At 38.1% G+C, this 15,335-nt stretch overlaps 1 protein-coding gene across 2 annotated transcripts; it reads right to left on the minus strand.

Moving 5' to 3' along the window:
• Window positions 1–2,815: 2,815 nt before the first annotated feature.
• Window positions 2,816–14,593, minus strand: rxrbb (retinoid x receptor, beta b). Of its 2 annotated transcripts, XM_047361747.1 has the most exons (12): window positions 14,416–14,593; window positions 11,861–12,054; window positions 10,973–11,126; window positions 10,653–10,832; window positions 10,350–10,403; window positions 6,001–6,161; window positions 5,728–5,857; window positions 5,454–5,580; window positions 4,213–4,254; window positions 4,029–4,120; window positions 3,329–3,434; window positions 2,816–3,235 (listed from the first exon to the last, which is right to left on the minus strand). In XM_047361747.1, exons 2-12 carry the CDS (start codon window positions 11,999–12,001, stop codon window positions 3,088–3,090), a joined length of 1,335 nt encoding a protein of 444 aa, XP_047217703.1. In that variant the 5' UTR covers window positions 12,002–12,054; window positions 14,416–14,593; the 3' UTR covers window positions 2,816–3,087. The 2 variants fall into 2 exon arrangements, with proteins under 2 accessions (XP_047217703.1, XP_047217704.1); XM_047361748.1 differs by lacking the exon at window positions 10,350–10,403 and having other exon boundaries at window positions 14,416–14,592.
• Between the last annotated feature and the right edge of the window lie 742 nt (window positions 14,594–15,335).

The raw sequence follows: 15,335 nt of genomic DNA on the forward strand, positions 1-15,335 counted from the left end.
CTTTGGGACTATTTCTTTAATCATCCTTCAGCTGTACTGGATTTCAGCAGAAGAAAAAAAAAACTTTCACATGTGACACTTATGAAGAAAATGCATGAAAAGCTCAATCTTTTTTATTCTTTTAGTCCACAAAACCCATGCTTCAAGTTACTTAAAGTTCAAGAGCGCAGAAGTGGATGACAGGCTTGCCAGTATTGCTCACATAGTGTTTTCCTGTGTAGTGTTTTCCACACAGACCTCATTTGGTCTTGTTTACATCATCTGTACATCAAGGATCTCCTAGGTTTAAATGTGATTATGGTTTGCCTTTTTAATAAACAGCAGAAACCATATGAAGTAAGCAACCTATAAAAAGATGAAGGGAAAGATTGGAAATAAAACAAAGCGTCACAAAAAGCACAAAAACAAAGCTTATAAAAGTCTCAGCAAATCCAGTGCAACCCAAAACACATTCTGCTTTATTCCATCAAAAACAAGGGTGCATAAAAACATCAGTTTTAATTTAGCCATTATTATTCAAATTTTTTCATGTGCAGTTTCTCTGACCCTTTTGTTTAGCTCAGTACCTCACAATTGTATAGATAAATTACAACATGGAGTATTCCCTTTCCACTGGACACATTTATTCTTTGCAAAACATTGAATGACTGGCAGGCTTATGCAGGCATCATCTTTAATTGCTACATTTTAAAAACAAACAAACAAAAAATCAAATCAACAAAAGGAATTCCTAGTTGTGCATATATTCTTAGGTTCATGGTTTGGTGTGCAACTTCACCAGTAATGTCAAATCATCTCTGAAATAGCACCACAACAACAAACAACCCCTGAACGCCTGGAAGGACGGGGCGGTTTGTTTTAGAAGAAGCGCAAATCCCAAATGTGCAGTTTCCTCGTGTCATCAAATACAATAGGGGAATAGACTTTGTTTAAAGGGCAAATATGTAAACACTTAGCAATGTATACAGGTCCTTCTCAAAATATTAGCATATTGTGATAAAGTTCATTATTTTCCATAATGTAATGATGAAAATTTAACATTCATATATTTTAGATTCATTGCACACTAACTGAAATATTTCAGGTCTTTTATTGTCTTAATACGGATGATTTTGGCATACAGCTCATGAAAACCCAAAATTCCTATCTCACAAAATTAGCATATTTCATCCGACCAATAAAAGAAAAGTGTTTTTAATACAAAAAACGTCAACCTTCAAATAATCATGTACAGTTATGCACTCAATACTTGGTCGGGAATCCTTTTCCAGAAATGACTGCTTCAATGCGGCGTGGCATGGAGGCAATCAGCCTGTGGCATTGCTGAGGTCTTATGGATGCCCAGGATGCTTCGATAGTGGCCTTTAGCTCATCCAGAGTGTTGGGTCTTGAGTCTCTCAACGTTCTCTTCACAATATCCCACAGATTCTCTATGGGGTTCAGGTCAGGAGAGTTGGCAGGCCAATTGAGCACAGTGATACCATGGTCAGTAAACCATTTACCAGTGGTTTTGGCACTGTGAGCAGGTGCCAGGTCGTGCTGAAAAATGAAATCTTCATCTCCATAAAGCTTTTCAGCAGATGGAAGCATGAAGTGCTCCAAAATCTCCTGATAGCTAGCTGCATTGACCCTGCCCTTGATAAAACACAGTGGACCAACACCAGCAGCTGACACGGCACCCCAGACCATCACTGACTGTGGGTACTTGACACTGGACTTCTGGCATTTTGGCATTTCCTTCTCCCCAGTCTTCCTCCAGACTCTGGCACCTTGATTTCCGAATGACATGCAGAATTTGCTTTCATCCGAAAAAAGTACTTTGGACCACTGAGCAACAGTCCAGTGCTGCTTCTCTGTAGCCCAGGTCAGGCGCTTCTGCCGCTGTTTCTGTTTCAAAAGTGGCTTGACCTGGGGAATGCGGCACCTGTAGCCCATTTCATGCACACGCCTGTGCACGGTGGCTCTGGATGTTTCTACTCCAGACTCAGTCCACTGCTTCCGCAGGTCCCCCAAAGTCTGGAATCGGCCCTTCTCCACAATCTTCCTCAGGGTCCGGTCACCTCTTCTCGTTGTGCAGCGTTTTCTGCCACACTTTTTCCTTCCCACAGACTTCCCACTGAGGTACCTTGATACAGCACTCTGGGAACAGCCTATTCGTTCAGAAATTTCTTTCTGTGTCTTACCCTCTTGCTTGAGGGTGTCAATAGTGGCCTTCTGGACAGCAGTCAGGTCGTCAGTCTTATCCATGATTGGGGTTTTGAGTGATGAACCAGGCTGGGAGTTTTAAAGGCCTCAGGAATCTTCTGCAGGTGTTTAGAGTTAACTCGTTGATTCAGATGATTAGGTTCATAGCTCGTTTAGAGACCCTTTTAATGATATGCTAATTATGTGAGATAGGAATTTTGGGTTTTCATGAGCTGTATGCCAAAATCATCCGTATTAAGACAATAAAAGACCTGAAATATTTCAGTTAGTGTGCAATGAATCTAAAATATATGAATGTTAAATTTTCATCATGACATTATGGAAAATAATGAACTTTATCACAATATGCTAATATTTTGAGAAGGACCTGTATGTGAGATGCAGACTTAATTTTGGGATCATTTCAACCTCGTGTTAATCTCAGGGCTTAGGTTCTGTTGAATCAATTCAGAGCTTCTAGATACCCTGATGCACTATTTGATCTAATTTAAAATAAAAATTTAAAAGCATAATTCAGGATGCATCCTTCTTGAATGAAAAAGAAAGGCATTAGAGATGAGTTTATGTCCTTAAAAAGTCTTATAAAAATGAGTACCCAAATTATAGCCTCTGAGAGAAATATGTAAATATTTTTTGCTTAAAAATATTCATGTGTTTACCATAGTTTTACTCATGAAGTTATGACAACACATAGCACCAGCTAGAAGATCATGCCAAGCCTTGGGTTTGGTCTAAAGAGCAAATCTGTGCTGCACTAAGGTGTAACGCAGACAGCAGTGAGACAAACTGACAAATCGTAAAAAGAACTTAAAGTGCCACTCCAGTCCCACACCCGCCTCCCCAGGCTCCAGCTATCCAAAATCCACAGTACACAACACCTATCTAAGACAACTGATGGGGGGCTTCAAGCATTTCCATGAGGAAGGTGTCGATAGGCGTGTCCCCGATCAGCTTGAAGAAAAAAAGATGCTCCAAGCATTTCAAGCCAATGGATCGCAGCGCCGGAAGTCGAAGAAGAAGCTTAGCAAACCTACAGGGTAAACATTTTTATTTGTTTTTGCTCAGAGAAATAAATAAATAAATAATTCACCAAAAAAAGAAGTTTAAAGTAGAAGACTTTTACCTTCCCTGCTGCTCTGGATACTTCTGCTTGCAGTAAGCCTCCAGTGATGCATAGACTTTTTCTCTAAGGAGCTCCACCTCACTTGTACTTGAGAGCCCTTTAGCATCTAGCAGGAGGGAAAAAAACAAAAACAATTAATAAACAGAAAAAAAATTATTGGGAGCATAATTACAACATTACATTTCAACTGATGTAAGGTAAAAAAAAAAATCTATACAAGATGAGCCAAAAATCTGCTGGTGACTGGAACCAGGCAAATTCAAACCTGATCTGAGCTCACTGGGCTGGCGGAAGGGAACACAACTAATCTAAAGGCTGGCAACACTTTCTGATGTGGACACAAGGGTTTCTAAGGGAAGAAAAACTCTACCCAGGACAACCTATTTAAAAGGAAACTGTATTTTCAATGATCTGTCAAGACATGTCTGCATTTATATCTGGCTGCATGATAGCGAGAGAGAGCAAAACTGTCAGCTGATACCCAAAAGGGTGAACAGCAAAGATGCTCTGTTTTAATCTGAGCCTTCACTTTGTCATTAAATATGATGCATTTAGATTTCCTTGAGTTAAGGTTTAGTTCTACATTCTTTGCTTTAAAACAATAGTAGGAATCTGTTCTAAAGCTACACACAAAGTGATCTCACCTCTACTTTTAATATAAATCATATAATCTTATAATGGTCATGTATTCTCAAAATACCTGGGTTAAACAGGACAATAGCCCGGAGACAGCCCAGCTCTGCTTTGTCCATTTGCATATCTCTCATTTTGTTAACAAGCTCAGTAAGAACCCTGTAGTTTAGAAAGAAAAATGTGTGAAATAACTACAAAATTGTACTCTAAAATTATGAACTCAAAAATTATCATTAGAAAACTAAAAGTACCTGTCAAATATGGCACCAACTTCTGCACTCTGGACACTCTCCCTGGAATGTGTAGATTCATTAGAGAAAATACAAACAATTAAACAATGCCTGGCCAAAAGAAGTCAACACCTGGACCTAAATAAGCAAACACATAAGAGGTTTCTGTTGGAAAAGTACTTAAACTATTATTAAGTTTGAGCTAGCAACAATTTATGCAGAGACTACTTGCGCATTCCAAATAAACAATGTGGAAGCCTGCTTGAGGAAAAACTGCATTTGAGAAGAAATTAAATTATTGGGCTTTAACAACAAAAACAAACTACAGAGATTCATAACTGGGAAGCAAAACATCCATACTCAAATAGTGAAGAAAATAAAAAAAACGAGACAGACTCAACAGACTGAAACAAAACAAAAAATGACTACCACAGAGTTTAAACCAAAGACAATTTATGGGATGTGCTGGGGAATAGTCTGACTCATTTATTCATCATTTAGTCATATACCTTTTCACTTATTTTGACGGTTTTTGTAACATGCTGGAGCTTTGAGTACAAAACATTTACCTAGTTGGGTTTAATTACCGGTACGTTTCACTGCCAAACATTAAAGAAATTTAGATCAGATCTATTATACTTCTCAAATCTTCTGGATTATACTGCGTTACATAATGTTTTGTCTGTTTTTAATCACCGAATGTGCTCAGTGATAACATTATTTTATTAGGAAAAGTAAAAAAGAAAAAAAGAGGACATCTGGAATCAAAATCAGACTAAGTCAAAGAACCACAGGCCCAGTTTAAAACTGTGATTTAAATTGGTCTAGAGTGGGGGTGGTCTTTTTCCAGTCCTCGATGGCTGGTGTTCTATAAGTTTTAGGTGTGTACCTGGTCCAACACACCTGCATCACATGGTTTAATTACCTAATGAAGTCAGAGTCCTGCAGAGACGCATCTAAAGGTTGCCACCTATGATTTGAGTTTGACATGTTTTCATCATTTTTGTAACATATAAAATTATAAAATACCATAGATATTCACTGATGCCCTGATTTTCTCATATCAAATTTCATACTTTTTAAGAGTGTGTAGGAATCCTATCATGCATTAAAAAAACAATACCAGACAAAAAGAATTATTTAATCCAGACTAAGGGTGGTCAAGCCAAACATTAGTAAAGTGGAAAGACATTTAAGCCAAAATTTCAACTACTTATATTAGTTTTAATCTGTGCCTAAGCATTCTGCTCATGTAAATGTACCTATCGAAAATAGCACCAACTCCAGCCACGTGTGCGCTGTCACGCTGCAGTTCGGATGCCAGAAGAGCTCCATCCTTCAGAGGAATGGAGCGATGGGAGAACGAGGCAATCAGAAGCTCATTCCACCCTAATAAATTAAACACAAACACAAGACGCAGCTGAGGTAAATACTATTTATTAATGAAGAACTCTATTCAGAAGTAAGAGATGCCTTCTCTACAACAGATGCTGAATGTGTGGAACGCAATTTCAGTTTGCTAGTGGCTGTTCATACCTGCACGCAGGAGTATGACCTGATCATCAAGGGGCAGCTCGGAGAAATGAGGGATTCTCTTTGCCCATTCCACCAATGCAAACAACTGCTTGTCTGCAGTTTGGCAGATGTTAGAAACAGCATCATGGGGCTACAAAACAAAGAAGACATTACCATTATTTCCTAGTTACGTGTCAAGCAAATAAAGCAGATTTTAAAAACACTTTAGAAAAATAAGGAGAGAAAAAAAAAAAATCACTAAAATGCATTCACCGCATTGTTCCTAAAACTCACAGAGTTTCCTGCAGACCCTCCATCGGAGTGAAGGTCCACCCGCATATCTACGGCCATTTCCGCTTCCAAGATCTTCTCCACAGGCATCTCGTCATTCACTCCAGAACTGAACTCCAGTTCTCCTTCGCGCTCTCTGTTCCTTTGACGCTCCTCCTGAACCGCTGCAGCAGAGACAACACAGAGAAACACAACCAAAATGTACACAGGGAAATTTAAGGGACATTTACAGTCACTGGCTTTTAATCCTGCATCAATGGTCATTTTCTTTCAAGCTGCATCATTATCCTGCTTTTACAGAATGGTTAACAGAAAGTCTGAAATTTAAAGTGCCTGTGACACGCTTTTTCCACAAATGCAGAAATGAAAAGAAAACATCTCAATTTTGAAGACACTGGGCAGTAAGTGACATTATATCAGGATTAAAGATGTGATAAAAGACAACTGTGACACAAAATAAGCATATTTCTATGTTAAATTTGCAAGTCCAAAGTCGCCCGGAAATGACGTCTAAGCTGAAATCTCTGGTCATTCACTGTGTGAGCGTCAATGATAAACGGTTCAGGTAGAAGCCGAGTTGCGTTAAAAACAGCGTTAATATGGTGAAACAGTGCATTGCTGGTGGTGGCAGCAATACTACAGCAGCAGCTGTTAGTCTGCACTACTTTCCTGACGTGAAGAGGAACAGGGCTCTAAAACTGAGGAGGGACAGATGGGCTGGTCCCGCCAAGCACAGCCAGTTGTGATCAGAGGACTATTCTGCAAACTGCTTCGAACAAAAAAAACCGCTGAATTCACAAGAGAAATGATGTCAGAGGTCGGGATATCTGACAGACGAAGGAGAATGATAAAGCAGCTGCTATAGCCACGCTGGTCAGTGCATCTGATGGGAAAAGATCACCAAAGAAAAGGTTGTTGCTGCTGTTGCTAAACAGATCAAGGCTCAGCAGGTAAGAATACCCCCTTCTTGCAAAAGTACGTTTAGATATCAGCAGTTATTGTCAAGAATTGAAAATCAGAATTATTATTTTTATTATTATTTATAATCTTATTATATTTATTATTAATAATAATAATCTGAAATCATTATTGAAATAAGATAAATTACACGCGTATACAATATATATAAATAAATGATTCTCTAAAGATTCGAACATAAAGTTTAAAAAAATGACACCAGGTAGTGTCTTCAGATGTTGAATCATCCCTTGTGTCTGCTGCTGCTGCTCCATGCTGCTCACTTCGCCTCCGGTTGTTTCACTCAGTGCCAGATTTACTGTAACCCTGGATTTACACTGTATCTGCTCCGGTCCAGCCCGGTCCGCTGCATAGCCCGGAGGAGCTCCAAGGACCATACGAAGATCGTGCAATAAAAGCCAGTGCTAAATGCGGTAGCAAGTCCAAAGTTTTATTCTACAAGGCTAGGTGAGTACAGTGAAGCTATATTTGTTGCTTAACATTTAATGCTTAATTGCTCGGTTTATAATACCTTAGTTAACCCAGGAACTGATATAATTGATCTAATGTTAACAACTGCTAATATATACACGTGTATATATAAATATATGTGTATTTACTGATATTGCAAGATCTAGTCCGTCTTCAGTGAATTATTTTGAAAATCCGGATGTTGTGCTTGTTCTGTTCCCTGGTGGTGCAGTAAGATTCATGCATATCGACTCTAGCTGTGCTCCGGCGTCCGGCAAAAATAGAGAATTGGACGGCCGTCTGCACGTTGTGACACTTGTGCTCTGCCATCTGATGACAGCTGACTTTCTTCTCCAGACTCTGCTGTGTCTCTCTGTGATAGAGACTGAAATATATCTAAAGAAACATCAGATTCTTTGCTAACGTCTGTGTTGTCAGCCTTTGTAGCAGCAGTCAGTTTACTTGCCAGGGATTTATCATAAAAAAATCAATGTCACAGGCACTTTAAGAGGTTTTAAAGACTTTTATTTAAATTTAAGATGAACATGACATGGTTTTTAAATCTAATCTTGTTAAAGACAACCATGGTAACACATCAGGCGGAAGAAAAGGGTAACACAAACATTTTGATTTCAACTCCCAAACGAATGAGAAGCCAGTGTTAAGAACCCAATTCTGTTATAAATTCCTTTCAACAAATGTCCCCCCCTACAAAAGATAGAAAAAAAGTCACTAAACGAATCAAAGAAACTACAAACCTAATCCACTTTTTGCCAAAACTTAAGGCCTTTAAATGGCCTAAAATTGAGATAATTAAATGTAAAACCCAGCAGAAACTCTGGAATAATCTGCATTGGCTTGAAGGTTTTGCCTCCTCTTTTCATGCCTCTTTCTTTACCATTACTGTACAACCATTTAGTCAACAGTAGAGATGTACCAATCAATCGGCCACAGATCGAACATTTTTCTTTTGATACTCTCTGATCGATGATAGTCATGTCAAAAACTACCACTACCCAATTGCAATTTTTAGCCACAGATCAAAACAGCTCACAGATGGAAGCCACATACCATAAATTCATTAAAGTTTAGTGAGATAAATCTCATGCTATACTTTGCCTCTTGCCTGTTGACAGCTGAGACAACCCTGAACAAGAGAAGATGGATTTTGGGGAAAAAGGAGAAATGGATGGATTTCGACAGAACCCCAAAAAAGACTTGTCTTGTGTTCTTCTCTCCAGCCAAACATCACTTACTAATAATAATAATACCGGGAGCGAGAACCTAAACAGAACATCACAAATGTCTTTCTCCACAGATACTCCAGAAATTGCTGTTAGTCACGAAAGAAAATGCCTTACGTTCATGCCAAGTCATGCAGGGCGGCATTATTCCTAGATACTTAACTGGGTCAACAAAAATAAGCAAACCTACAAATGAAGATATTCTTGTGGGTGTGGACTAGTTATACTCCACCCACAGATAATCACTTCCATGACAACCAGATGACTGTAATTACTTACCACCAGAAGAAATGAGATTTTCAAGGCAATAGTTTTCCAATAAAGGCTCTTGTCTATTTGTTAAGTTAATTGCAGGCGGTGACTTTATTCTAATATTTGGTTGTTTAAAAAAAAAATAAAAAATCATAGGATGTTTGATCAATTCAATCCTGGTGCAACATCTTATTTTTCTTTATTACAAAGAAGATTGAAGATTATCTTAATAGTACACAGGTCTGAACAGAAGCTTTAAATAGAAGTTGAATTACTTTATGTCTAAAGATTTTAGGGTGAGTTTCTACTTGGAGGCCCAGAAATGTTCTCCAGGAAACGCAATAACCCTATAATGCTTTTTGGGTGACAGATTCGGTATGTTTATCTCGACAAGGCATGGGATGGTAACAGGTATTAAGGCATACTGCTTTTATGTTATGATTTCAAAACTGCAAAACAGTTTCATCATTCAATTTCTACAGTTTGAAGTCCTTTTATTGAGATTTCGGAGAAAGCGCTACAGGAACCAAAGGTTTGCACTACTCACCTCCCTCACCTGGTACTGTGCTCTGCCTGTTTCAAAACTACAGTTGGCGAGTTAGGTTCAGCATTTTGGACAAGTAACAGGCTACATGCTCCCTACCTTAGAAATTAAGACATGAGTTTTAATTTCTTCTAAGCTGATTCCCAAGTCTCTGCAGCTAAAAAACTATAGGTGTTACAGATAATCTTACTAACTCTCATAAACTACTTAAAGACATTTATGAAATCGAATACAGCTGAACTGAATACAATATAATCAATTAGATAGTGTTATAGATTTCTGCTTCACATTTCTGTCTAAATGTCATGAAACTGTAATATTTTTTACTTGGATATGCCCAGCATGATTGCAAAAGCATAGATAGTTGCATTTTGTTTGTTAAAACTTCAAGGGAGGGAAATAGAATCACAACTCAAAAGAAGGGTGAAACTAAATGTTTTTGATCTATTGCTAAATATTCCAACTTCTCTTTGCCCAGACCCTGTAGCACATCTCTTGATATTACTAAGCGCTGCCAATAATAAAAAGTGACACCCAGCAAACAGACTACTGTGGTCCTCAATATGAAACCTCATTTAAATGAGCTTGGACATGCATGCAAGGCTTGAAAGACATGCTTTGGGATTCTTCCAGCAGGCCTAAACAGTTTTCACCAAAATGTGAACAACTATATTATTCAATTTGCCGACACAGATCGGATTTTTATACACTTTCCCAAGATGAGCACAGATAGAGCTGTCTGTTACCACTAAGCAGCCAAGTCCTCTCATTTTCACTCCATAGCACAAAGTCACACATGAGCCTAACCTGCTTATAGCATTTCTTCGATGATAAATGTTGAGGTAGGTTTGAGATACAGTATCTTTAAAATTTATACAACATACTCATCCATCCCTCATCTTTTCCATCCTTGTTTTTCCACTTTATAGGATTTACCGCTATTGACAGATGGGGAAAGGGTAGAATTGGAGAAAGTGGAGGAAAGAGACAAAGAGGCGTTAGTTATTTACCCCCAGGCCCAATAAATCCATCTCTGTCCAAGCCAATAACCTCTCTCACCAAGAACTATAATGCCAATTCAAAACTACTTTAACTATTTCAATAACTGTAATAACAGCCTTAATTTACCACATTACAAAAACCATTACTGGGTGTAATAGTTTCATATGACACTTCTCCTTGCATACCTTCTCTCTTCATCCCCATGGCCAGGCACTTCTGGTAGCGGCAGTACTGGCAGCGGTTGCGCTGGCGTTTGTCCACCAGGCACTCCTTGTTATCCCTGCAGGTGTAGCTCAGGTCTTTCCGCACAGTTCGCTTAAAGAAACCTTTGCAGCCCTCACAGCTGTACACTCCATAGTGTTTGCCTAAAAATTAAACAGGTCAATGAAACTTTAGCTGATCAAACATAACAAGGGAGGGAAGTCAACAGCTCCATGAACATTTTTGATTATTTTAGTCAACAACTAAACAGACAACCAATGCTGCCTTTCAACGGTCCACTCACCAGAGGAACGGTCACCGCAGATCACACACAGTCGTTTCTGAGACATCATTATTCCTGGGCTGTGAGCTTGCATGGGCCTCAGGCCAAATGGAGGCTTAATATCTTCTGAGCTGCTGACTGAATGCATCCCTGATATTGGTGCTGAAGATGAAATCTGGATACAAAATAACATCATTGGTTAAAGACCAAGTCTTGACAACTGATCAACTACAGACTAGAATTGTATTTTAATCCTTGCACTGTAAAAAATTGAAGTAAAAGAAATTACTTTTGACAATGCATAATTTTTGAGAAGTGTAAAGTAACACTTCTACTCTTCAATTGGTGCTGGTCATTTTAGGCCATTTGTCAGTTAACATTTGAGCAGCTTTGATCTTTTTTTGTCCCCTATTTTTTGGGGCGCCGAAAGGAGTCATCAACCATAGAACATTTTATGCCAATCATGGTGTCAATTTGTACCCATTTTGGAGGGGTCTCACGCCCGCTTTGACAGCCGATTACCTGAAGTAGTTTCTTATGGCTTACTTTAAGATTAGGAAATGTGGTTTTGTGACACAAACATTATACATAATAAGAGGAGATTATTTATAGTTTCTTTAATGTGAGTAGGTCATGATCTTTTACATTTTGTAGGAGTCAACGAGCCCAGACGGGGATCAGAAACACAATCAATAAAAATACAGTAATTTCAAACTTGTATAAAACAAGATGTAGGAGATTGTTTTCTATGAAATGGAAGTAGGGGGTTGTGAAATACCAATGGATGGGTGAGACTCAAAAAAGGGTAAGACTGAACCAGGGCCCTCTATAACAACTGTGAGACTTAACAATACAAAAATGTTGAGGCCCAAATGAGTATAATTATTGTTACAGCTACCTAACAGATACCTGATTGCTGCTGATGGGTCCGAAACCCAGAGAGGGAGATGCCACTGGAGAGTTGAGAGAGGGACTTATCACTGAAAAAGGAGAGCCTATGAAGTTGGTAGGGCTGTTGGAGGCTGAGCTGTTAGGTTGCTGTGCAGACATGGCTCACAAGCTACCCGCTGAAGAAAACGACGTCCCGTCTTCAGGATGTATATCTGAGATAGACACAAGAGAATTCCATCAGCGGTGCAAAGACAGTGTGTAGATCTTATTTAAAATAAACATTTATGGTTAGTAAACTGATGCTGTGATTTAAAACCACCAGAGAGTAGTTGAAAGCCTTTCATTGTACAAAGATTTTAATCTCAAAAAGTAGCAGTTTAGATCAATACCTACAGGACAGTGTGAAAATGTTGCAGCTTCTCTCAGCAAACAGTGCTTTGATACCTTATTGTAAAAAAAAATACTGAGGTACAAATAGTAGTTATTATAAGCCAGTCTGTGGCTCCTGTTTTGTCTCTAATGATTTGATTGGTGTTTACTCTACTGGTTCCGCCCTCCACTCTAAACTAACGTTTCATGTATTTTGCAGCTTTAACAGTTTCTGATGAGAAGATAAACACATCCGTAATATCATCTTTAGTTTTTTTTCCTGCTACCAACAAAGCTGGAGATTTCATCTGCCAAAACTGTTTAATATACCTGAAAAATGTATTTAAAATTTTTTTTTTAAATCAACCTGCCCTACCTAAATGCTAGAAATTGATTGGATATGTTAGCACATGCTGACCTAGCCCAACAGATTTGGATAACGTCAAAAGTTGGAAAGAATTCTGCAATGTTTTCTTTGAGAAGGGAGCCGATTTAATCGATTTTGGATCGATTCCACTGAAATTTTGCATTATCGATACATATGGCATGAGATTGATTTTTAAATAGTCTTGTGCATGACGTCAGGTTGACGCCCAAGGACAAATGTCTGCATAAACAAAATGGCCAATGCAGGTAACGTTGTGCTCAGCGACCCAACTAAAGTCTAACATCTGGAACAATTTCACATTTAAAACAACAAAAGACAATTCGCTGGATAAAATCAAAGTGATTTGCAAGATCTGCCAAGCGGAAGTCAGTTACTGTCGAAATACTACAAACGTCAGGAATCACTTGACAAGGTATCACGCTTTGCTAACATTAACATTCGACAAAGCGTTTTCCGGGGCAAAACAAAAGAAACTGAGGGACTCACTAACGTTACCAGGTAATTTTCCGCGGGCCTTTAGGATAAGGGAGGAGATTCCAACTTTTTTTATAGTAGCCACAGCACTACTATCGCTGATTTGTTGAGCGAACCATAGAGAAATGGGGTTCAAGTTGAAATCGTCCAATTTACAAGTCTGCACTTTGTGTTTTCTATGGTGAAGAGAAAGATTTAAGTACATTTGTATTTTATAACACAGGTAAGCCATTTTCTATATTTAAGAGCAGATTGGATCAAATTGAAATTAATCGATTCAGAACCTTAAGAATCGAACCGAATCGATTCAGGAAATTGGCCACAATACCCAGCCCTACTTTAAATACTTTGTCACCATTTTAAATTGTAAAAATATATTCAATAGAAACAAAAATGGCCTTTTTAGACAATGACTATACAAAAACTTCTGGAAAATATAAAATCCGATATTTTTTAGATTCATTTTCAGAGATATTCGTGTAAATTGGGGGACATAAATTACCCCATAAAAATGGTATAGCTGTCTTAATTCTCAATATATACACATCATCCTGATAGAATTTGATAATTACTTTGTTGTCCCTTCCAGTCACATTCGTTTGATTTTACATACAATTTTTTCGTACCTCACAAATGCTACTTTAATAGTTCAATATATCAGAGATAATCGCGTATCCGCCAGTTCCAAATCTACAGCTGAAACCAAGACGTGTTAAATTGCACGATGACGGATTTGTTACTCATTTGTCTGATCAAGTATGTGGCATTGGCCTTTGAAACACATATTTTAAAGATAGTATATATTTAATCAATGTAGTGTTAGTTCGCTTTATTAGTCGACAGTATTTCACATTTTCTAACCGCTGCTGTACAAACGCAATAACATTAACGCCGCCCGATGAAATACGTCACAAAACTGAAAACAATGCATATTAAAAGGAAAACTCATATACGCGTTTCCCAAACCTTGTTGTATCAAATTACAAACTAATAAATGCATAATCTCGGTTGATTTTATTAACGACTATTTGGTTGTAAAACCGTAACTGCTAGCAAGCCTGGCAACCAGACACCTTCAGCTAGCATTAGCTTAGCTTGAGTTTGCTCTTAATATTTTCAAAACCCCTATGCGTCAAAGTTAAAACATGCAAATTTAAATCAAACAGAGATTTCACGATACGCTAAACTATGAAGCCAAACCTACCCAACTCGAGCATTTATAGGGGAAGCTGGCAAGTTAGCAAGCTAACCTAGCTACCGCAGCTAGTAGCGTTAGCCATATGCATATAAAGTGGTGCTGGCACATTTAGCTAATGGTTGTTTTGCGTTTGGAGTTACATACCATACACACTTTCGAACCATTGTTGAAAAATCCAACCCGTGTTATCTCTTCTAATCTAAACAAGAGCTAGAAGTCACGCCGACAATCAGATTCGGTTAACTTTACTTTGACGCTGTTGTTGTTTACAGGCCATGTTGGCTCTGAGCCATCATCCAGCAGAGCCAAAATGTCTTATGGGACCACCCACAACAGCGCTGTCATATGACACCTATGATGTTTATCCACGCTTCAGATTTTATTATTTATTCAAAAACGAGAGAAACCATCGAAAACGAAAACCTAATTCCCTTTTAAATATTTTGTTGTTGTTTTAAGTAAACTATTTTCCAGTCTTAGTTAACATCAAATGGCATTTAGGGTGATCTAAATGGCTTACTACAGCAACAGACTGAGATAAAAGTTTCATTAACAGATAAAAGAAAGCATTTGAGTGTTGTGGTTATGGTGTGGCGGATTGTTACAAAGCAGTAATTTCAAACAGAAACAATGTGCTGCTATTGGTTATTCTGTTTATGACTCACTGTTCAGACTGTAGTCAACCTGAACAAGTTTTTACAACTGCCACACCTTTATAGTAGCTGTAATGTATTTTCTCACCTTGAGAAATTGCACATATTGAACAACTTGTTCTTACAACACTTGTTTTGTTCATAGAATTTTTCCACACACCCAAAGTATCTAATTTGGGGTCCCTTAAAAAGGTTTAAAAACTACTTTAATTAACATTGCTTCAGTTTTAAATGCCTGACAGCAGCTTTTCATTCCTGAACACAAATTAGTCCCAAATGTGAAACATTACATTAAAATGTTTTCATTTATTCTAATCTGTTAACATGTTCATTTTAGCTGGTGATTTGACAACATCTAAGTAGGTGTTACTTCATCTCAACAAACCACATACCACTGTATGTCTAAGAGAG

This window comes from Girardinichthys multiradiatus, chromosome 3 (genome assembly GCF_021462225.1).
Source record: "Girardinichthys multiradiatus isolate DD_20200921_A chromosome 3, DD_fGirMul_XY1, whole genome shotgun sequence".
Classification (NCBI taxonomy): Eukaryota; Metazoa; Chordata; class Actinopteri; order Cyprinodontiformes; family Goodeidae; genus Girardinichthys; species Girardinichthys multiradiatus.

Bases quoted from the DNA above. Each gene is read 5' to 3' on its own strand.
- rxrbb (XM_047361747.1), bottom strand. From the start codon at position 12,001: ATGTCTGCACAGCAACCTAACAGCTCAGCCTCCAACAGCCCTACCAAC. The intron at 6,162-10,349 runs GTATGTTGTATA...TCTCTGCTGCAG, and splicing joins AAAAGATGAGGGATGGATGA to CGGTTCAGGAGGAGCGTCAA. The intron at 4,255-5,453 runs GTACATTTACAT...TACACATTCCAG, and splicing joins GTTGGTGCTATTTTCGATAG to GGAGAGTGTCCAGAGTGCAG.